The sequence below is a fragment of the Cataglyphis hispanica genome, chromosome 18 (assembly GCF_021464435.1).
Source record: "Cataglyphis hispanica isolate Lineage 1 chromosome 18, ULB_Chis1_1.0, whole genome shotgun sequence".
In the NCBI taxonomy this organism is placed as follows: Eukaryota; Metazoa; Arthropoda; class Insecta; order Hymenoptera; family Formicidae; genus Cataglyphis; species Cataglyphis hispanica.
The window spans coordinates 1,147,843-1,172,656 of NC_065971.1; the positions used below are offsets into that span (position 1 = coordinate 1,147,843).

The 24,814-nt window shown below is 31.0% G+C and overlaps 2 protein-coding genes across 3 annotated transcripts in view; both read left to right on the forward strand.

Moving 5' to 3' along the window:
* The first annotated feature begins 1,427 nt into the window (after positions 1-1,427).
* Positions 1,428-10,353, forward strand: LOC126856444 (enolase-phosphatase E1). The gene is made up of 6 exons (XM_050604939.1): positions 1,428-1,709; positions 2,305-2,406; positions 3,374-3,564; positions 4,227-4,359; positions 4,469-4,592; positions 4,747-10,353. The coding sequence occupies exons 1-6, from the start codon at positions 1,614-1,616 to the stop codon at positions 6,273-6,275; spliced, it is 2,175 nt and encodes a 724-aa protein (XP_050460896.1). The 5' UTR covers positions 1,428-1,613; the 3' UTR covers positions 6,276-10,353.
* Positions 10,354-20,954: 10,601 nt separating this feature from the next.
* The window catches only part of LOC126856445 (basic-leucine zipper transcription factor A-like), an 83,437-nt gene continuing 79,577 nt past the window's right edge, over positions 20,955-24,814 (forward strand). Inside the window, exons 1-3 of one of the 2 annotated variants that reach the window (XM_050604944.1) lie at positions 20,955-21,135; positions 21,493-21,782; positions 22,260-22,303. The gene's annotated coding sequence lies outside the window, so the exon portion shown is untranslated. The remainder of the gene's footprint in view (positions 21,136-21,492; positions 21,783-22,259; positions 22,304-24,814) is intronic. The other variant, XM_050604945.1, reaches the window with a different exon arrangement.

A 24,814-nucleotide genomic window follows, 5' to 3' on the forward strand; every position in this document is an offset into this window, starting at 1 on the left:
TTCATTTCTTTGATTTATTCATTTAACTGTAATATGTTATCTCATACTCATATTTTTTATAATTACCAGATTATACAGTATTACTATCTATAACATTACAACAATATTATTATTATTTATTTAACTTTTCATTCTGTAGTGTATATATAATCAGAGATTACAAATATTTTCATTTTACTCCAGAAATATCTCCTAAGAAAATTCTTGTAGCTATATTTTAATATATCATTAATACCTGTATGCCGTTGCAATGCATATATTTATGTATTAACATTGCACAACATTGACCGAGAGGATAAAGTAGCGTACTTGTCATTTAAATTTAAATGGCTACTACCATGCGCGCGTCACGCAGAAATTTAAATGGACATGGCGTTGGCGCAAAAATCAGGTGATCGTCCGTACTCTTCCTCATGGGCAAACGAAAGGAATTCTCAATCATCAATTGCAACGATAAAAAATAGGCCTTAAAGGCCTCATTTTGGAAATCACCGGATTTGAGACATAATTGCGAGATCATGGACACTTGGAACAAAACGATCGAGGATCTTAAGGATCACATGTGCCATGTTTCGAAAATAGGCAAAAAATAATGCGCGACATGGAACTACTTTTCCGCGGAGTGATATCAGTGAGGGGGTTCGTTATCGAGTCAATATTCGAATGGTTTTTCGGTCGAGTCGATCATTTTTCTGTCGCGAATGGAAATTTCGATGGGAATGTTGCAAATTTCCATGCTGATCCGTCGTGAAAACTCGCCAAAGCAGGCGATTTTTCGCGAGATTCACCAGCATGAAATTTTTCAGAAGGGTGGCATAATACGAGACGCACACAAGCGCGCACACCGATTCGCGACGGCGAGATCGCTGATTGGACGAACTCGAGGGGGAACGAGCGCGATTCGCGGCACGCACTCACACTGTCGCACGATCGCGAGTATCTACGCGCCGATACGGGTCGTGCTTTTGTATTTAATGCAGGATCGTTGCGATTCACCGCAGAACCCGCATTTCCTCTAAAATTGCGCCTTCGATTTTTCGTTCAACTGTATCCAATGTCAATTTTCCTGACAACAAACACTCTACTAATATGGTGCTATGTAGAAAATGACAAGTAAAAGCTAAGAATATTTAATTGAATTATTAAAGCGAAGCACTTATATGATTCATTGAGTATCATAGATCAGTTAAAACGTAAAGTTGTCAAAAGAAAGAAATAAAGATTTCTAAAAAAATATCGTAACTTTTTCAAGCATTTTTCGAAGCATCGTTTAGACATCTCTGGAAATTTATTTTCTTCGAGATCTAACGATAAGATTAACGAATTTTGATAAAAATCCGGGCCCAAAGATTCTTCAATACGGATATGGTTACCGGGTACATGAGACTAGGGCGCGAGTCACGAGCGGAGGGGGATTTGCGAGAGTTCGCACGCATACACCGGCGAGCACACATTGGCGCACGGCCAACAGTGAATTCGTTCGCCGGCTCCCAACAGGAACGCGTCGTCGCCGACATACACAGCGTGAGCGCCAACCTAACCGAGGGGGAACACCATACATATATAGATACACCGTTATTAATTCTACGGTCGTGGGCGAGTCGTTTGTGAAAATGGCCGGGGAAAAGCGCAGCCAGGATCAGGACGAGATCGCGAGGACGGTGCTCGTAGACATCGAAGGCACCACCACGAGCATCAGCTTCGTGAAGGTAAAAGCACAAAGAGACGGTAAAGGCATGGACGACGCGTTCTCGCAAACTCGGCTGCGCCGTGTCGTTTCGCGTATCGCTCCATGATACCCTCTTGGACGATAAATTCTCGCGGATTTTTCGCGGGGGATTATTTCGCGAGCGGCGATGGCGATGGCGGTGGAAGTTCGTCCGCGCAAATCCCGGCAAGTCGTTCGGGTGTCTGTAGAAAAGCGCGTATATATACGGTCGAATTCCACGACGGGTTATTGTCCTCGCGTCTGGGCGGTGTGCCGGCTCGAGTTTTCGGCAAGTCGCCGCCACCGTCGCCGTCGTGTTTGTGAATTGGACGACGATTCGAGAAAGAATTTAATTAGAATTTTTTTTCGCAAAAAGCGAATCCCCGCGTCCCTCCCGGCTTGCTGTAACAGCGGTGGGTCGGGAAATTGCTTGAAAACAAACATTACGATCTTTTAATAGATATCGCTCGGAAATATATTGACGTGGCGCGCCGAGACGCCACCGAACGCTACCGGGAACGAGATTTCTCTCGGCAAGCGTGATTTTTCCGCCACGATGGCGATTGCTGCTTACACGCGACTTGTTTTCCTTGCAGGAGACTCTTTTCCCCTACGTGCGCCAGAATTTGAAAAATTATATCGAGACAAAATGGGAGGATGAGGAATTCAAACAAGACTATGAAAAATTAAAGGAACAGGTAACTATAAGATTTTGACCAAAATTAAAAAAATGGACAAATATAAAACTTTGAGTTAAAGAAACAAATAAATATGGGATTTTGACCTGCAACTAGTTATATATATATATATATATATATATATATATATATATATATATATATATATACAGGAGAAAGGAAATAATCAGAAGAATATTTGTGTGTGTGTATGTGTGTCTCTTTGTTTGAAAATTTGATGCTATGAGAAAAATACAACATAATATACAACCATAATATGCATTATATTATGTCAAAATCTTTTTTGATATATCTTTTCTTTATTCTTTTAAATAAAACTTAACATTTTCACAATAGAAAAATTGAGTAATATGTTAAAACAATTCTTATTATAACATGATAGAGAAAATCAATTAATTAATTAGAGAGAATTAATTTGACTAATTGGCTGATTATCAAGTTTTAAGGTATTTTTTGTTTTAAAATGTTATTTGAGATAATATTGTTAGAAGATGATATACTGAAATAGTGAATGTTCATAGAGAAAACTTTCTTATGTTACAATAAAGAAATTGAATGATTATATTGTTTTTCATGTTATTCTTATACTAAAGTAATAGGGAGTAGGAAAGGATTTCTGATATTAATAACAAATGAACATAAAGTATTTTATACAGTAGTTTGACTATTCCTGCTCCCTTGTCCATCCTTCTAACAATATTAAAGACTATCTTTTTGAACAGGAATGATTTTTTTTCTTAATGCAAACTTCTTTCTATGTAATATAAAGCTTGACACTATTTTGTGTATTAAATCTAAATTTATATATATTTTGTATAATGTATATCTTTTTATGTTATGCATAGATAATTAAATTTATTTTAGACTTGGGCCTAATATAAAAAAATTTTAAAATTTATTATTTGTTTTCTTTAAATAGTGTTTTATATACTTTTTTTATCAATAGTTTATTAATGTGCATTTTTAGGCAAAAAAGGATGAGGAAGATAAATTAGATGGTTTTGTAGCGATTACTGGTGATAAGCCTGAAGAAGAAAAAGATTCACTTTTGAAAAATATTTTGTGGCAAATGGATAATGATCGTAAGACAGGGGCATTAAAGCAATTGCAAGGACATATGTGGCGTGAAGCATACAAAACAGGCGCAGTTAAAGCTCAGTAAGTTGTTCTATTTTGTTTTTACTTTTAAATGGTTTTTACTTGCAATAAATAAGATTGATTCATTATGCATCATATTGCCTTTTTATAAAATTTGTGGTGTATAAAGACCTGTTCTAAAATATTAGGATTTAATGATCTATACAGATGATATATATTTAGACACAAAGATAAAGAATGACATCGTCTATAATATATAAATAAATTTCCATATATACTATATATAATATATTTCAACAAATAGTGAGGTGAACATACATAATATTTGGGCTCACTTCAGTTGTCTTATTTATATTTATTTTTTATATAAAATTTTGTCTATGTCATATTAGATATTATGTATAAATAAGAATAAATTTTGTATGATGCTTATATTTTATAATTCTATGTTTAAATTATTTTAATTTATGAATTTGCTTGCACATTGTAATCATTGAATCATATTAAAAATTGCTTTTTTTAAATAATTGTTATATGGGACATTATTTTATAAATGATTTTATCTATTTTTAATTTTTTGATTTTCTGTAAAAAAATAACATTCATCGATATCAATTATGAAAACTATTATAATTCAATAACAAATTAAAGTTGTAAAAATGAGAAAGTTAAAAGAATTGAAATTAATATAATGTCAAGCTTCAAGGGTATATTTTGTTTAGTGTTTACGAAGATGTTCCTAAAGCGCTTGAATCTTGGAAAAATGATGGCAGAAAAATATATGTCTACTCAAGTGGCAGTGTTGAGGCACAAAAACTTCTTTTCGGGCATTCTATTTATGGCGATTTGCTTAAGGTATTATACAATAATGCAATACACTATAATTAAAGATATTTGACTGGAGATATCTGCATAGAATATTTGTATGAAAACTATGTGACATTATTTGTCTTTTTTTTTTTAGTATTTCAGTGGTTTCTTTGACACAGAAGTAGGTGCAAAGCAAGAAAGTGATAGCTATAAGAACATATTGAGTAAAATTGACGATAAACCATCCAATGTTGTTTTTCTCACTGATGTTGTAAAAGGTTTGTATATTTCTCTTCTTGTATATTTCTCTCTCTAAATGTAGAAAAAGGAGAGAGATTCTTATAATATTATATAGATTTACTACATCATATTTTTAGATGATTTCTGAAAATTTGTCTTTGTTCATTTTTTTATTTTCTTAAATGATGACAGAAGCCGCAGCTGCCAAGGAAGCAGGTTTATCAACAATCATCGTAGTACGTGAGGGTAATGCAGCTCTTAATGATGAAGAAAAGATTACGTATACGACTATTAAATCCTTCTTGGATTTAACGTTTCAAACATCTACGAAGCGACAGAAAGTAGAAACAGCAAATGAAAAAGTTGAGAAAGATACAACTGATGTCAGTGAGCCGATGGATACTTCTGAAGATGTAGAAATACCCAACATTAATGATCAAAAAAATGAAAAAAACGAAGATGAGAAAGAAGTGACTGAATCAGAAGAAGCAGAATGTTTAAAAAGTCAATTGTCACAAGATGCTTCAATTTCTCTGCCACTAAAGGAAGAAGAAATGGCGATTGAAAAAGAGCCCTTAAATTCTGAACAGGAGACTCCAATTATGGGAGCAGAAGAATCTAGTGTCAAACCTAAGGATAAGAATGAAGATACAAGCTCATCTGGAAATGCAGAAGAAACAATGAAAGATGATGCTACAGTGCTAGCCACAAAAAGCAGCGATCAAATTGCTATACCAGAAAAGACTGAAAAAGACTTAGATACAGTCACAACTGAAATTATTCCCACTGCCAATAAATCCTTAGATGTATCTATATCAGAATCTGTATTAAAATCTGAAAATGCTTCGACATCTTCTGAGAAAAAAATCAAAGATTCAACAGACATTGCAAAAAATGTACAAGCTGAACTTGTCAACAAAACTCAAATTGAAGATGACAAAAAAGACAACATTGAACCGCAGTCATGCAGTCAAAATTCTGACAAAATAACAGCAGATAAATCTGAAAAATGTTTAACAGCAGAAAAAGATGAAGTAAAAGAAGAATCGAAGATTGTTTCTGGCATATCTGAAAGCGAAAATGTTTTAACGAAAAATGAACAAGAAGAAAAAAAAAATCAAGAGTCAACTGTGGTAGACTTTACGGAAAATGGGGAGACTGTACAGAAAGCTACGGAAAAAACTATAGTGACAGAAACGGAAGCAACAACAAGTACGACAGACGTAAAGAAAGAAGTAACAACTGAAGCATCCACAGAGAAAAGTTTGGAAGCAGTAGCAAAAACTGAAAAAATCGATGAAAAGACACCCCAAGAAACGAAGGAAACGGTGGTCACTGACGCTGAAAAACGCGAGACTGAAACTACGAAACAGGAGATAACAAAAGATGAAGATACAGTGAAAGAAGAGAATGTGATGGATATGAAAGACAAAAATATAGTGGATTCAGAAAAGCAGCAGAAACTCAATGGAACCGCACAAAACGGAAATAATACAGATGTGCCAGTGTTGGATGACAAATTACACAGTAACGGACTGAACGAAGGAACATCGAAGGAGACGACGAGCGAAGATGCGGCAGCGCAAAACGGTGAGCCTGAGAGTTCGTCAGAAAGTAGTGCGGAGTCTATAAAAGTTAAAAAGGTCGTCGATTCTACCGTAGTCGACGGTGCCGGAGAATCCGACGTTGTTCCTCCTGTAGTTGTAGCGGCGACGTCTTAACTTTGTTCTTATACAGTTTAAGGAACCCTACATGCATAACCCTAACCCACAAGTACTTATTCACAGGTATAAACTGATATAAATTGATTCCATATACTTTACGTAAATCGTACTACGCGTTTAAAACGTGACGCGCTATTTTAAAATGCAGTTCGTAAATTACCGTTCCTTTCGATCATTATAACGAGAAATAGAAAATAGCGGGATATGAAAGATTTGATTGTTCTTTAAACATTACGGTAGTTGTATATTTTATTTTTCGTGATGATGGCCAACTTCTATTTATATGATGTCTACATCGTTAGCGTTTTATGTTAACTCGTACATACACTGACTGATGCCTATATCACGGAGATCGGCTTCTATCGTTAATTTTTTCATGTCTGCTTTCCCTAATAACGATTCATCTTCGATTATCACAATTTCTGAAAGGGAAAGCTTGACGTGACATATTACGATTAAACTTGCAAAACTTTCTTAGCTGTAATTTCGCGCGTGATCGGTCTAGAAGTAATCGAACGTGTCATCCACTGTAATCGATTACTATGTGTTTTCTCTCTCCCCAATATTACTATTAATATTTACATGTGTATTGACTTATCTTTTTTATATCGCCTAAACAGAGAATGAGATCATACATGAAAAACTGATAGGATAGGTAATTCCAATATAGTTGCAGTATGTTAAAATGTCGATTGTATCTGTGCCAAATGAATTTAACGATTCGAAATCTTGCTTCCTTTATTTTACCTCTTCAGTTTTCTTTTCCTTGATAATTTGATATATTATATTAAAAGATTTGGTCAATGTTTTAGTGCTGCAACCAATTATAATGAAACTGATTAATAATTATTTTAAGACTGAATTGATAACAAAATGTCAAATGTCAGAACACAAAACAGTCGATGGTTTTTTAGATTATATTATAGATTTTTGTTGCGCACAGCATATTTAACTTTTTATGCGTTAATAAACAATGCACATTTTAAGTTTAAATAATTGTAGATACATCGCAACATACAGTAAACTTTATTCGTTACTTCTGCTCATTGCATTTGTTATATAAGGTAATTAGAAATTTTTTAATATTAGAGCTTACATCGATACGCTTTCTCATCGTTTTGTCTGCCTAACATGGTTATCGTCGCATATTTTTTTTTAACGAATGTTAATATAATATGGGACCGTTGAATTCAATCACTAAACATTCGTCAAAGATTTTAAGAGCTTACTTTAGCTTTTATATATGCATTATCATTTCGTGATTTATAGTTCATCAGCCTTAGAGATGAATTGGCTTTAAATGATTACTTGAATAAACTATCTCTTGAATAACGATCTAATGATTACAATTTAAAAAAACACGTAACCAATTGGATCCATTCTTCCCTCTATGATTGAATCGAATCACGACATGATTTCAAAATACTCGCAGAAGAGCATATCGATTTGTAGATTTACTCTGTTCATTCCTATAAACTGATATTGATAATTATTGCAAAATCCGTATGCATAATGGCATTTACATTATCGCTTTACATATAATCTAAGTTTAAGTAGACTTGCCAAAGGCAAGTAGATGCTGTTTTATATAAACCAAACTTGCTTAGATTATATGCAATATATGATAATATAGATGCAATATACATGGATTTGCTCATTTTTGTGACGCTCAACATAGTATACGGAAACAATACTAAATAATAATAATAATAATAATAATAATAATAGCGATTAAAATAAAATCTCATACGACGATTTCGTTCATTATTATTATTATTATTATCATTATTATTATTATTATTATTAATAATTTTACTTCTATTCTTGATGCCCATTCCTGTTAAATCGACTGTGATTTAAGAATATTGATAGACATAGGTTTTTTTTCGAAAGGATTCGTTGTTATTGAGGATGCCAAGGCGATTGTTTTTGTCAACGAATGATATTCTGTTGCGATTATTATTTTTATTCGGATTAACATGCCCGCGTCGAAATTACTAACAAAAGAGGACTTCTATAGATCGATAGACGATTTCGCGTCGTTCGCTTATGTTATGTTGGCCGACTATGCTAGGGAGACGCGATGAAATGAAAGAAACGCGCAACACATCTACGCTAGTGCGTATATAACAGGAACGATTAGAAGACCAATACGAACAAACCACGATTTGATACTTTATGATATACACTCTTAACAGACCTCGCATATTTTATTTGTAAGTCATTTATTCGGAGGACGATATGAATGTGTATTGGATACAAGCAATGATCATTCTTGCCATTACATTACTCATCTCGAAGTAGTCAAAATAAAAATAAACTCTCATGCTCTCCACCTCGTCACCCTCGTTGCTCAGCGACAAATTTCACCGATAGTCTAAGATCAATAGACCATTTTTACACACGACCGAAATGACTCGCTTTCAACTTGATTCGTCAAAAAAAATATATACATACATTTTAATAGATTTTTAAAGTTTGATCTATGAGGGGACGAGAATGAAAAGAAGGTATTTGCCTTTAATCATGCAAATCGACTGAGAAATTAACGAGGAGAAACACAGAATCCTTCTCTATTGACTGATCATTAATATTATCGCATACTATGAAAATTGATAAACTGCCATTATTTACGATAAGTTAGACTCAAGGGTGAAATGACGATGTGCACGAAACTTTCTTCGGCTGACTTTCACGACATCGCCTGAATCATCATCCCCATATCATTCATACTACTGTTTTGCGTCAATAGTCGAGAAGGTTGAAGCGCACATCTTGATTGCACGCTTGAGCGCGAGTCGTCAACACGCTCATTTCTCGATCACAAATGTGTCCATCATATAATCTTTTAATATTTTCAATGCCGCGGCAATCATGTCGAAGAGCAAGGTCTCCATAGCATATATATATAAAACTTGTACCTATACATTTGTATGTAAATACGAAGAAAAAGAACAATATTTACATTTACATTTAATTTACAATTTTACCATATATAATTCCTAATATTAGACTTACAGAAAAATTAAAATTCATGCGGCATTGAATGTATTAATGTTAATATTCTAATGACAGTTGAACTAATTTATCAAGTTTCGTGTAACGTGTGAAGTTACGGAACGAAGAACGCTCAATTGACTGATCGACTATTTTAACTCAAGAATTAACTCGAAAATCAATGCTATCGCGATCGAGCCTCATGTGTTTTGTAAATGATAAAAGAAAAAAGACAAGAGCTTGGACAATACAAATTTTTTACATTACATACACATTTTTAACATTAGCCACATACATATATTTGAATAACTTAATTTTAAAAATTAGAACTCTCTAAAAATACAATATACTTTTCTGATATTAATTATAATAAATATCTTTTATTAATTACAAATGTAATTATATAAGTATGATTTTCAATCTTAAATAATGCTAATGAAATTTTAGTTTTACTTGTATGTTTTTAGAAAAAGAAAATTGTAATTTGACAGAAACTAAAATGTCTGACGTATCATCGATAGTTTTCAAATTCTATACATCTATTCGTTGTAAATGTATTATTATTATTTATTATTATACTATTCTAGTTATGAAATTTTTTGACACAGATTAAAGTAATACAAAAGTCCGAATACATTAAATACAATTCTAACTCGATTCTAACAAGACTATGGGCAATCAAAACCTAATATGACGTATTGCTTCTTATACCATGACAAAAAATAGCCTGATTAAAATCCATATCAAACCTTATATTATTGCTAAGATTTTCGAATTATGTTTTGTTTTAAGATGATGCGTACAACGTGATTCCGCGATTCTAGTTTTGCAATTTCTCAATAAATTTATCGATCGCGATTTTGGCGAAAAATAAAGAGGATAATTCTATAACATCGCACTTTTAGGATCGTAATTTACAGAAGACTCTTTACCATCTTTTCAAAGCGTTAAGATTACGAGCAAGACGAACAAAGTCCGACATTATATGTATTATTAATAAGAATAACCTCATATTCATTAGCGATATTATTGTTTATAATTGGCTATATCTCCAATCAATATAACATTGTAGGAGAGACGTATGGACTTTATTGATATTTTTTAATTTTTAAGGATAGATATCCCCGGCAAGAGTGAAAGTCAAATATTAAAACACAAATTTAAAATCTTTTTTTTTTTATAAAAATTTTAAATATGTTGTATTAATTTATTTCTGAATCTAAATTTATTATTAAATTATTCTTCTATTAATTTGGTACAATTATCATTGTATATTATATTCATACATAGTATATTCATCATTGATATTGTGAGCATTTGAAGAAAAAATAATTTTTATCATTATAATTTAAACAATATACAACATTATTTAAATATTTCTAAAATTATTAAAAGCTAGAAAAGTTCAAATTTATAGGTACTCATATGGAAATTAAAAATATACAAAAATTTATTTGATTTATAAAGGTTTAATTTTTTAAATATTTTTTGCTGATTTCTGATTTAAATCTAATGATATATTAATGATGAATCTTTAAGCATCATGTTTTTTTATTTAATGGTTCTCAAAATATGTATCTAACAAATGCATTTATTTTTACTGAAAAATTTAAATATTAGAAAATTATATTTTAATAACAGAATAAGTGAACATTAAGTATTGAGCATTATTTTTTCAATTAATGCTTTAAAATGTTAATTAAATGTATTTTTAAAAACGTGAAATTTGAAATGTTTTTTTCTTTTCTTGTTAAAGCACAATTTAGAATATCATTCTTAAATTTTGATTCTCTTTGAAACATATAATCGTTATTTGATTTTCACTCTTTAAGTGTTCCTGCAAGCCTATACATTTTCCTTTGATTTTTTCTCCCTATATATTTATAAAAAAAAATCTGCATTATAACTCCGAGAAAAAAAATCATAGTTACAATTACATATATAGTATCTCAGAATTAAACCGATAAACTTTAAACTAGTTATAAGGGACGCTAAAACAAACCAATTTTGTCAATAAACCCATGCTTGCAAAAGAGCTATTTTGGCACCAGAAAATTAAAGACTAACAAGAGAAAAAATCTTTGAAAAATTTTTTTTTTTTCAAAATTTTGTTAATGTGATTAAATAGATAATTAGAAATTTAGATAGATAGATATTTTTACCATACGAAACTTTTGTATAAAACATTTTTTAATATCTTGAATAATTTTTTAGATATATCGAGAAAAGCAAAATGCTGTACATATGAGGGATGATTTTATCTTTTAAAATCATTTTTGGCGCAATTGGAAATTTTTAAATTCTTTTATTCCCCCCTACATGTGTATAAAGTTTCATCAAAATTAGAATTTTCGGGTTTGCGAGGTTCTCTTGTTTCTCTAATGAGTCTTTGTTTCTCTAATGACAGAACGACTTATTTGCGGACACGGGTTTATTGGCAAAATTGGCTTGTTTTGGTGTTCTTTATAACTATCTGAAGTTTATCGGTTTAATTCTGGGACATTCTGTATATTATCTTTCGATGTTCTCACAGATATCAATGTATACGTTATATTATGAAAATATGAGCGATATATTATAGTTTGACTTGATTTGATTTAATATTTCACGAGACTCACTACATACACACACACATCGATCATGCACAATCGATGGATCCTGTTCTCCTTATATATATATATATATATATATATATATATATATATCATATATATATATATATATATTTATATTTGCTGAATATAATACGAATTCCCCGAAAGATTATATGCACTGTACAGAACAAATCGAATTTAATAAATTTTTGTTCTCTCCAAATTTTGACTGCATTCGTAAAGCAAAATAAATGAATTTTGCAATTAGAATTATATGATGTTCGTTTTTATTTCTATCTCCTGTAACGTATACGTATGTGTACGAATTTGAAATTAAAGAATGATGTGTGTGATTTTAAAAACACGCGAACTATACACATATGTAGATTAATAATCATATATTCAATATATAAAAGATGTAATATTTTTTTATAACTATTTTTATTGGATTATTAATTATCTATCACTCATATAATTTCTTGTGACAGTCTCGCGAGATATGAAACGCAAGGATTTATATACATACATAAAAAATTACCTACTAATATAATGATATCTATATATTGTCCTTATGTTAAGATGATAATTAGTGTCCGATATGTTAAGATGTTTATATGATGATTTACCTTCTGATCCTATATTCGAATTAGATTTTTGTTCGTAATCAAACGTGCTGAAAAGTGTTAATTTGGATAAAATGCCAAAAATATCCTACGAATTAGCACATCTAAATAATATCACCGAGATTGAGCTGTTTTTACACAAAACGATATTTATATATCGTATTACAATTGCTAATAAAATACAGAATCATATATATATTATTCTTCAATTAACAACGCTTTAATAAACTTTGTAAGTATTTGTATTTTAAATTCTGTTGAAAAAGAACCTTTGCTATAAATTTTCAATTAATGTTAAATGCAGTTAATACTGAAATTACAAATTTAAAGTTTATTATAAAAAAAAAAGAAAAAGATTTATATATTTTCAGCTCTGAATTTTAATTCGCTGAAATTTTTGATTGCTTATAAAAACTCTAATAAATTCTCGATATTTTTACACAAAAAATTAACTCTACACATGAAAAACAATTTTAATATTAAACAATGATATAATCATCTTAATAACCGAAAATACAGGAATTAAAAAAGCCGTACGTGCGAATATAGTTTCAAGAAGAAAAAATAGAAGATATTAGAGAAGCAACATCTATTGCAAGTAGTTTAATATAAGTTGAATATCATTATAGTTGATTACACATTTTGGTTCTTTGTTCATTTGACTATTGTCTCCCGTTATAATTTGTAATATTAGATGAATACATTAGATGTAACTTATCGTGATACGATATAATAATAGTTATAGCAGCATACTTTACACAGTTTACACAAACATTATGTTAATCGATACTTTTATTATCCTCCGATTAATCCGCCGATTTTAGCAGCTATTAGATCATGTACAAGTAAGATATTTCCCATATGAAATTTGATAAGTTTTATTAAATCGATGATAATATAATAATAAGCAATAAGAGAAGTTAATTTATCCCATGTAGTACGATGTTGTCGATGTATGTCCTTTAATCGATACAATTTTATTTTTGAGTAACACTTGCTTTTCTGAATCATTGTATGTATATATAAATGTAATACCGCTTAATATCCTTGTCACATATTTAGATAAAATTATCTATATTCTAGATTTGAAATGCATTCTGTTTTTTTTTTTCGGACAATGCCAACTTTAAAGCTAATCTAAGTTTCGCAATATAACACACTGTAAGAACAAAATGTATTGGATATTTGGTACTAAAAATACACGATTTTAAAATGTGAAATAATCTCGCTTTCCTTCTCATAAATAGGTATATTGTATATTATATTTTAATATTAAAATCGTTTTTCTAAATAAAATGCAATATATATATCTTACTTAATTATGTATATGCATATTGTAGAATCCACAAGGTATTCTCTGAGAAAGAAAAAAAAAAGAGATGAAGAATTCTTCAAAACACGTAATATATATCAATAAATATAATAAATTAAAGCACACAATAAAAATACATTTAAATAAACTGCACAATCATATATTGCGCTTTATTTGATAAAATACAATAGATCGCAATGAATATTTAGAAATACACGCATCTGGCGAGCGATTTTTTTAATTCTATAGTTTACGAAAATATTATCTTATAATGACTTTCTATCGATATATGTACGGAGTGTTATCAAATCTATATGTTTATTTATTTCTATGATTATTATCACATTTAAAAAAAATAAAAGAGAATGTATCATAGATAAATATCATATAGAAAAATCTTTCACATACACATAAATAAATATAATACTATCTCTTCTCATATAGATGTTTTGAAATTAATGAGCTACCAATAAATCACAAAACATACTGCGACAAATTGCAAAATTATGTTCAAATCAAGTCTTATTTTTTGCAATTATTATTATTTAAAGATAGAATTCACACATTGATGCATTATTATTTGATATTACCGACAATCGACCCTTTTCCAATTATCACCTAATTTAATAATAATTACGAAGCATTAATCAAGTTGCGAATTTTTAACATTATTTCATCAATGATGAAAGCTATTTTTATAAAGTCAGTAAAGCTAAATATTGCTTATTTACGATATAAGATGTGTCGGTAAAATATTTCTCGCAAACATGTATTTTTTGATATTTGACTGTCTTAGACTAAACTATATTCTAGCAAATATCATGGTCTCATCATCACTGTAAATAATTATTTATATGTCATTATCATGAGTATAGATTTTCCAGTTACGATATAATTTTTCAAAGATTAATCAAAAGCATACAAAACCCAGTCATGCTTCTCCATATCTCAAGAAGATGTCACTGTTAAAACTAATACAGAGAGAATATTCGATTTCATAAAGAAAAAAAAAAGAATATTCTCTTCTTTATTAATTCCATAATCGTATAAATTTTCATTCATAAATTTTTAATTATTTCTGTGGAAAATATTATTAATATTTGCGCACACAAATAAATTGTACATTTAAACTAAATACGTTTAGTGATTCTTTTTATTATGTAATAGAAATAATATTTAATGCATGCAATATATTACATATTGCATGCTTTTTAAAAAAATTAGGGTTTTTATAAGTAAGCTTAATTTTTCTATGGAGTATCAAAGAGATATCAAAATTTCTAGAGTAAAATTTTATACATGTGTATGTTTTATAAAAAAATCTACACTTTTTATAAAACATACACATGTATAAAACGAATGGAAATTCGTTGCAATAGCGCCGCGCGTTTACAGTTACTCCCATAGGTTCCGCAATATTCTTACTTCCCGAGAGCACTACGCGACGACGTTCTCTCTCGCATATAAAACAGTCGATCAGAAAACCGAATCCCCATTCACAATTATTGGAGGTAACCCTCGCGTCTCGCTCACCCTATCCCTTTCTTTTTCTCTTTCTCACGAGTCTTCTTTAGCCTCACAGACTTTTGTTCTGTCTCTGTTTCTTCTCTTCTCACAGCCTTCCGTTCATTTATCCTCCACCTTCTCCTCATCACATTCTGTCTCTTTCTCTCTCCCTCTGCTTTCTGCATCCTCTGCACCTTGTATCCTGCCTCCGTTCCCCTTGTCTTCGTCTCCTTGCACTCTTTCCTCTTATTCTTTTCTTTTTCTCCTCTTCTTTTTCTCTTTTATTCGTTCTCTCACTTCTATATTTTCTATCTTTATTTTAATTTACGCTAGTTCATCATTTTTCTGTATTCTAAGTTTTGTTTTTTTTATATTTGACGTTTTGTATGTGTCTCTGTGTTTTGACAAGTTTTACTATAATTAATGAAGGATTTCCAGACTTTTTATTGAAGATTTCGAAGATGCAAATAGATTATCAATTGATTTAAATTAATTGATTAAATTTATCGTTCCGATACTTATGCTATATCGTGAAATACCCTTTCATTACCGTTATATGAACAAAATGAATTAAAAAGATATAAAGAAAAATTATTCGTTAGAAAAGTGATATTATCACGAGAACTCATCATAAGAATTAAATATCGAAAAAAAATATATAACGAATTGGGCAGAAAAGAAAAGGTTTTAAAATTTGATAGTGATTATATCAGCGTGTCAATATAATGATCACAAAAATTTAATTACTACACTAAATAATATAACTATGTATGATATATGATGTATCCTTAATGCATTTCTTTATATTATATTTCAATATAAAATATTTTCTTTGAATTATATATTTTAATATATGTGTAATATATTTAATTTAATAATTAAATGTAATATATTTAAAGATCAGACTAAATATTTTATGATATAATATATTCTACGATATAATTAAAATATTATTGTGTGTGTGTGTGTGTATTTTATATATATGGAATGTGTAGAACAGTATGACACTTGTTATAACTTATAACTTGAAACTATAAATACATATATTATATATGACATTCATACAAGCTAAAACTGGAATAGTGCATTCTAGGTGTAACAGTTCTAGTTCGCGCGATCATAATGATAAGTTACGAATCGAAGAGATAGGATCAGTTTCATCCCGTTGCCTCGCAAGATCCCTTTTTGAATTCTCTCATTAACCCTCTTATTGCTTAACACAACCGTGTCATTACTTTTTTAACCCTTTCAATTTGCGTTTCATTTGATTCGCAATATGTGTGTCAAGCTAGACAAAATATATATTTCGAAATATAACTATAAAAATTGCTTATGAAATTGTTCGTAAAATTATATCTTTCGCTCTATGTTGTTCATTTACGTATAACAAAATGATTGCCTGTAATCTAATTTCTTCAAAGAAGTATGCGAATATTCAACTGCATCGAAAATATCGGTCCGGATGATTGTAATCGCATATCGTACGCTGAATTTTAGCATAAAATCATTAACGTATATATATATAGGTATGTCAATTTTTTTCTCGCTGCTTTGATTTCACCAAAGAGTCACTGCTCTTCAAATATCTTTCGAGTTCGTTCGAAGTATGAAGTTTCGGCGGACACGCCAGGACGAGCGCTGCGAAGGCTCGCCTGCTGGCTTCATCTGGCCGCAGCGAGCAAGCTCCGAGAGGACCGGTTCCAAAGGATGCTCTTCCACCTTTCCGTCCTTCGAGCAACGGTCGCCCGTAACTTGCTTCTTCGTGATCGCTCCGTGTCTTCCCCCGTTCCCTTCTTCACCCCTTGCCGCACGTTTCGCTCGCGTAGTTCGCCGCTTCTTCGGTGTCTTCTTCATCTTAGTCGAGCTTCGTTCTCCTGCCATGCTTGCCTATCACAGTCTCTCCGTCTCCTGGTCCCCGGAGTTTCCTGTACGCGGCCATGCACGCGCGAAGGCACGCGGTATAACCACCCCGCCCGCTCCCCCTTTGCACCTCTCTCTCTCTTTCTCTGTGATCCTTCTCTTGATAATTTATTTTTGATAAACGACGCGTCCCGTCATACCGCCACGCGGCATGGGAAACTCACCTTGCCACTTCGCGTATTCTAGCCCCAAAGAAAATCGCTGTCGGATGCGCACGCCCGCGTGTCTTCGGTCGCCGCCCCGACGAAGTCTCTCTTCTCCCGAGAATGAGAGAGACTGTATTCGCGCAAGGTCGAGACCTTGCGAGCTGTAACGCGGCATATAGCGAGTCGCGGCCACGTATACCGATTATCGCGTCAAGACTGATATCGGCTCTTCACCAATGTTTCGGTCGAGATCGACGTTTAATTTATAGCTATTTAATTATTGCAACATATAATTGCGCGCATACCATAAATGCTTATACAATTTTCGAATATAAGATTTTCACAAAATTTTTATTTTATTTTTAATGGTTGTTTCTTGAATAAATTTGTAATTATGTTTTTATCCTTTTTTTTAAGAGAAACTAAAGAAAAAGTATCGATAATTTTATTTTCTTGCGCTAGGAATTTCTTCTAATTGAACATATGATTTATGTTCTATCGACGAGATGGAGAATATAAGTTATTTATATTATCGCAATTAAAATATAAGAGAAGGATTTTTAATATTTGAAGACATACTTATATTTATATGTATGATTCTAATTATTTTTTGGAATAAGCTAACATTATTTACATTTTTTTAGATACCAGCTTAGCTTATTTTATGGAGATTTATTTACAATTAATATCGCTACAAATCTTATTTTTTTATTCTATTATATTTCACGAGATGTATTTCTTTTGTGTTTATTATATTTCGTTTTCGTCGCGTTTAGCAGCCAGAGAGAATATTCATATGGGAGATACAAAATTGTGCGAGTCTAATATAAAAGCACAAATCGGGAAAAAGGTATGACAAATTTATAATTTATTCATATTTAATAAATGCAGAATTGAATTAATTAGTGCACAAAAGAAATCTCTATCTCTCTGTTTTAGTTAAAAACCTGAGACCTTCGAACAAATGCTATTTAAATTTTTTAAACTTTCGATGCAAATTATTTTAAAACATTTTTCTAGCATTGATAGCAATAATATAATTGTATATGCAAAGTCAATTTCAAATTTTGATTTTTTTCATCGACAAGTGGCGCATATCGGTTCGCTATCTCTTATCGTTGGCAGCGCTCAAACATAATAAATCGGTGCGCTGCTAGAACGAGGCATTGATTGAAATTTAATATGACGAAAAAGGCACTCGAGAAGGCATTTTAATATCACAGACCTGTCGAAAGCAGCATGGTCCTACTCTCGGTGGCCACACGATTAATAATTTATCACCTGTCAACTTTTGATCAAGGCTGATGAGAGTGCGCTGCCGAATTAATATACATCTATATGCGTTTAATTTGATTACAAAAACAAACAAAAAAAATTCTACGAATTTCCTATCATTATTGCATTCTGTAGTTGTCTGTGCGAAATGTAAACTTCATGTAAAAAATTATTTTAAATGAGTGAATCGCGTCTATCATTCTTGATACATATTTAATTTCTGCAACTCGCAAATATTGTCACAGTTTAATCTATAATTTTATTTATTCAATTTTCTATAAAAAAAAATTACTAATTAATATAAATACGCAAGATTATGATAATTTTATTATTATAGAAGCTCCATGTATTGTTTAACAATACATGGAGCTTTGATCATGCGAAGTTTACTTAATGAAATTGTCATGTTTTCTATCGATATAAAGATATATTACACTACGCATAATACAACTGATACTGATACTAATAATTAATATATATTTCGCTTTTCTCCGTCATTTAATTCATAATTACTTAGTGAATGATTATTCCGTCTTCGATCCGAAAGTGGTGGGCACATTAATTATTTAAGTCGAAGATTTCAAAGCGCGACGCGAGATGTATTTATAGGTTCAAGCATTAAGAAATACAACCATCATCTTAAACATCGAAATAAAAAACAATGTTTTTTATAATATAATATTAATTTTTATAATATTAATATAATTACATTCTTATCGATTTAATTCCTATTTCAAATAACAGATAAACAATAATAAATAGCTGATTCGATAAAACCACTCTTAATATACGTGAATATGTTTATCGCGCGAATTAATATACGTGAAATATAATAATTACAAGGAATAATCGCGCTTGGTATTTATTAGTACTTGTCGCGATCAAGTTCCACTTAATAACATGAAGTACGTCGACATGTCGCAGCGCCTCGTGCCGCTAACCTTCTGCTCGAGTCTCGCCGGTAACCTTGACAACAAAGTTGCCGCGCGTAAACAATAACACGCAATACGCCGGAGAAATACAAGCGTCGAGCACCGTGCGACAGTGAGTTTGTTGCCCCGAAATAAATCTATCCTTTAAGTAAGACAAATTTGTGCGCGATACTTATTCTATTTCTCTTTTGAGTATCTCTCTCATTATTTATTAAAAGCTTCTTGCATCATGGTTTCTCACTTTTGATGCTTATTCCATGCTCTCTATCCGGAAATAATGGACGAGTTATATTTATATTTGCTACGAAAAATTTAAAGCTTAATGAAAGATATTGTCAAAAATCAAAGCACCGTTGATAAAATAAATATCGCAATAAAATAACTTATAATTTATAAGTTCTCATCTCCCGTTTCGATTCCTTCGCATCAAATGAATATGTAAATATCTGAAGGCAAAATATCTGCTGAACTTTCATTTTAATACATTTACAAATCGCGGAGGTAATCAAGCGTGCGGGTTAATAATCGCTAATTTTAACAATCGTGGAGAAAGATCGATTATGTATATGACGTCACAGAATATTACGTCGCGCGATCGTATTCTGAATATACGACACATAGAACGGCTCGATAAATATCGTTAAAGAAATGTGCCGAAATTTGCCGCGTATGACGTATGTTTATACACAGTCATATTCAGTCACCTTGTGTCTTACACGACGAAACTCGAGCGGGAAGCGAGGCGCTGCGACATATAATATATTCATTGAAATTCGATCGTGAGAAGTATTAAAAGACGCTCAAACTCGATCATTCCCTATAATTATTACACAATTTATTAATCCGCGCGATTAACGACTGGTAAAAGCCTCTTTTTAACCTTCTAATATATTGAAGTACATATATTTGACGCATCGCGCTTTAAAATTATTATTCATTTAAATAATAAATTGTTAATTATTTTTTCCGGATTGAGATCGTAAAGTAATCATTAGGTCGAATGATTCAAATTGGTTATTCAACAGAGAACCGTGATAAGATGTATATCAATCACGTAATAACTATTTCTCTCGTGCAATTATTGAATTTTGATTGTATTTCTTCAAATAACATGTCGCATCCCTTTCCTTCCCCTCCCCTCCCCCCTAGTCATTAATTCAATTTTTCTAGTAATATATAGTATTAGGATGAAAATATCGATATCATTCTTAAAACCTGCTAGTAACTTTCTTAAAAAAGCATCGCAGAGAGATATGGAACGGATCGAATTACTTCCTAGAATTTCGGTTTTCGCGCTACATGTTACACGCATTTCGCGCCATATGTCATACGCAGTCATCTTCAGTCACCTTGACCTTGTTGCCAGTTGCCAGTCGCACGACAGGACTCGAGTAGAAGAGTAACGGCGCGAGACGCTGCGACATATCAATTATTATTAGTACTGTTTCCTTGAAATTCGAGATCGTAACGAGTATTAAAAGATGCCCAAACTCGATCATTCCCTCTAATTATTACACAATTAGCATTTATTAATCCGCGCGATTAATAACTGGTAAGCCTCTATTCCTAACCTTCTAACCTAAATACACTTTTTACTCACTTGAAATATATCTCGCGCATTTCATCGCGTTTTAAAATTATTATTTAGATATAGTTTGCTCATCATTTATTGAATTGAGAACATGAAGTAATCGTCGGATCGAATGATGAATTCAACAGAAAACCGTGATATGATGTATATCGATCGTAATAAACAACAATAAGTAAAATTTATTTCGCGCGTGCAATTTATTATAGTTGTATATATTTTGATAAAAATATCGATATCATTCTTAACCTAGTGATTAAAAAAGCATTGTAGAGATATATATGGGACGGATCGAGTTATTTGTTGTACTATTTGTCTCAGTGATTAACCGGGCGATAGCATATAAACTTTGTCGAGCGCTAAGCGGATCGTAATCTTCGGATTGTTTTTTGTTCCAATATAATAAATAAAGTGCGCGTTCCACACGTACGCGATTAACATCGGGGGTTCTGTACAAAGTGTCGCGCGATCGTCGTATTCTATTGATTAGTACGCGCGCGATTGTAATTAGCAGTATTTTTGCGAATGTCATGTGCCATGAAGAAGCGAGAGATAAACAGGAGAGAGAAGGAGATCTGGGAGATATTAGGTTATGGCGGAGCAATCCTGAGGTAAGCAGTAATTTATAACTTATTTATTCATTACTTGTAAAATTAATTAGTGATCCATTATAGAGATTATTGTATAAGTCAAAAATATTCTAGATATTTTGTCACTTAATATATTTAAATATATTATTTTATCACTTAATATATTTAAAAGTTTTTTTTATAATTATTATAAACATATTTATAATTAAAATATTTTTATATAAAATAAATAAATAATATATATATATATATATATATATATATATATATATATAAAATATTTCAATATTATAAGTTTAAATTTTATAATTATCTTGATATAAGAATTAAATTATTATTTATCATATTATTTAAACATCTATATTTGTTAAGAATTTTTTCGAGAATTATATAATTTTTTTATTGAATAGTTATTTAAAAAAATTAATAAAAAATTAACAATTATGTTTAGAGAATTAAATATTTTATAATTTATTAGAATTTATTTGTATTTTGCAGAGCAACATTATGACACTACAATCTCGCCATTGCGCATCGTATCGGTGAGTAATAGATTATTTTTTATTTTATATAATCTTGAGATTAGAGAGAGGTACATTTTCGTTATTAAAATAAATAATTTTTAAATAACTTTTTAAGTAACTTTAAATAACTTTTTTTGAAAGAAAAACGCAAAGCATATATAAAAATATTCAGATCATATCTCATGAATTTATAATTAAATAATTTAATAAATTATATCATTTAATATCATGAATTTATACTACTCTCAATAATATTCTACAATAATATATATAATTAGAAACACATAAATATGTAAAATTAGTTCTTTTTACAATTTGGAGAATATTTCTATATTTAATTCAAATACGATTTAATTTAATGTTGATTTGTTTTTAAATTTTTTTATTTATTTATTGACTTTTTATGAGCATTTTATGGTGCACCATTATGCATTAAATGTAAATGGCGCATTAACGTGAGAGAGGAATCCCGTAAGAATGTGTCCTAGGCGGTGAGCGGATAGCGGATAACGCATGATTCACTTCTATGACTCAAGCTCTAGCCGCTTCGGTCGCTCTATTCGCGCGAGAGAAGGCGCGCCCGATCACGGTATAACGTTTTCCAATCCAAGTCAGCGACTTCTCCGCAGTTAATGTCGTGGAAGAATAGAGTCAGACGCGGTTATATGCTAGCAAATATTACGTCATCAATATTGACAATTTTTTCGATTCTTTGCAATTTAGCAGCAGACTTAATTCTGATTTTAATAAAGATGTAAATAACACTATAATGTATAAAAATTTATTTTTATATTTTTATGAAGTCTATTACATTATTATGAGCTCACACGCGGACACGCGGCATACTTAAAAGTTGACTTTAAATAGTTAATAAAAATGTAGACTGCATTGCTGTGTAAAGATGATGTGAAAAATTCTAATACATATAATTTATATAAGAATTATATGTGTGAAAATGTGTGTGTGTATTTCACACATTTAATACTTATATAATAAATTTTAATCTTTTCATTGATACGCTGTCCAATTAATATTAGATTTACCAAATTTAATGCTAACGAAATTTTTGACAATTAAACGAGTGAGACTTTTCTCTCGCACACACACTTTTTATAATAATCGCGAATGCGTATTGAATGAATAACAAATATAATTTATAACGCTCACGTTAACGTGGTTTACCCATGAAATTCCGTCGTTTATATTCAAAACATCATTACTAATTTATCTCTAGGTCAGAAATTATGCAAAATAATAAATCGTCTATTGTGAAGGAAGACACATTGACAAAAATATAGTTATGAGTATAAATCTATTCCGTTGTCAATTACGATATTCGTGAACGTTTTTAAAACGATTGTAGATATTATTTTCGTTTTTCAAGTTTTATTTATTGGATAAATTTAACGTTAAAATTTTCTGTATAAAAGGTAGAAGCAAAAGATCAAAATAAAAGTATTCTTCCTCAAATCTGTTATAAAGAACACGACTTAATGTAATCAAAATCAGAAAGAAAGAAAGAGAGAGAGAGAGAGAGAGAATTATATTTCTTACGGTATGAGAGATTATAAATTAAAAAAAAAAGGAAATATGTGAAAGAAAAATAAAATTATGATGTAGAAAAGAATCAGTAGAAATAAAAGAAATCTGCAGGAACGAAAAATAGAAGGAAAAAGGAAAGAAACAACAATATAGTTGCAGAAAAAAAAAAAAACGGAGAGGAACAGACTGTAGATATGAGGACGCGTTGAAGAATTTCCGTTAGTTTGCTAGGCTTGGTGGCATCGTCGCCATCGTCGTCGTCGACATCCTCGGACGACGTCGACGTCGACCTCGTGCAGGCGTCCCTTGCTAAAGTAGGTTAGGTCGATGAGACTACGACGATGCTGCCGTGGTTTTGCGCAGCGCTCTCGATTCTACACCCCCTCTTCTTTTCTCCTCTCACCATCGTCTCTCTTTCTCTTTTGCTTTATTCCGCTATCTTTCTTTCTCCTTCATTTGATCTCTCCCTGATCTCGTCGATTATCTCTGCATATTCGATCTCTGCTGATTTCTGACTTTTTTTGCTTATCTCCGTCACTCTAACGATTCTGCTACCAAGTTGACGATTCTGCAAATCGTCACGACTGCCAGCTATCGTACGATTTCTCATAATGTTTTTTTCAAAAATCTCAAAACAAAATTCGATTCAAGCTCAAGTTTAGTTTGACTTTTCAATTTTGAAAAAATGTTTATCCATTTGTGCACAGAATTTATGCATTATGACACAGAATTGTTAATATGCAACTTTATCCATGAACTCTATATAATTTCTTTATATAGATAAAGAGATAGAAATTTTATATTCACAAAAGAAATGAAGAAAAAAGTATTACAATTTTTTTTTTATTATCTTGAAAATTCTGAAAATACAGAGTTTATCATGTTTTGTAGAATAAATTTGTATCAATTTATATCACTTCACTTATTACCACGTAGATAATATATATTGCATACGAATACTTAAGAATTTACTTGATATCGCGATTA

Bases quoted from the DNA above. Each gene is read 5' to 3' on its own strand.
- LOC126856444 (XM_050604939.1), top strand. From the start codon at position 1,614: ATGGCCGGGGAAAAGCGCAGCCAGGATCAGGACGAGATCGCGAGGACG. The intron at 1,710-2,304 runs GTAAAAGCACAA...TTTTCCTTGCAG, and splicing joins CGAGCATCAGCTTCGTGAAG to GAGACTCTTTTCCCCTACGT. The intron at 4,593-4,746 runs GTTTGTATATTT...AAATGATGACAG, and splicing joins TCTCACTGATGTTGTAAAAG to AAGCCGCAGCTGCCAAGGAA.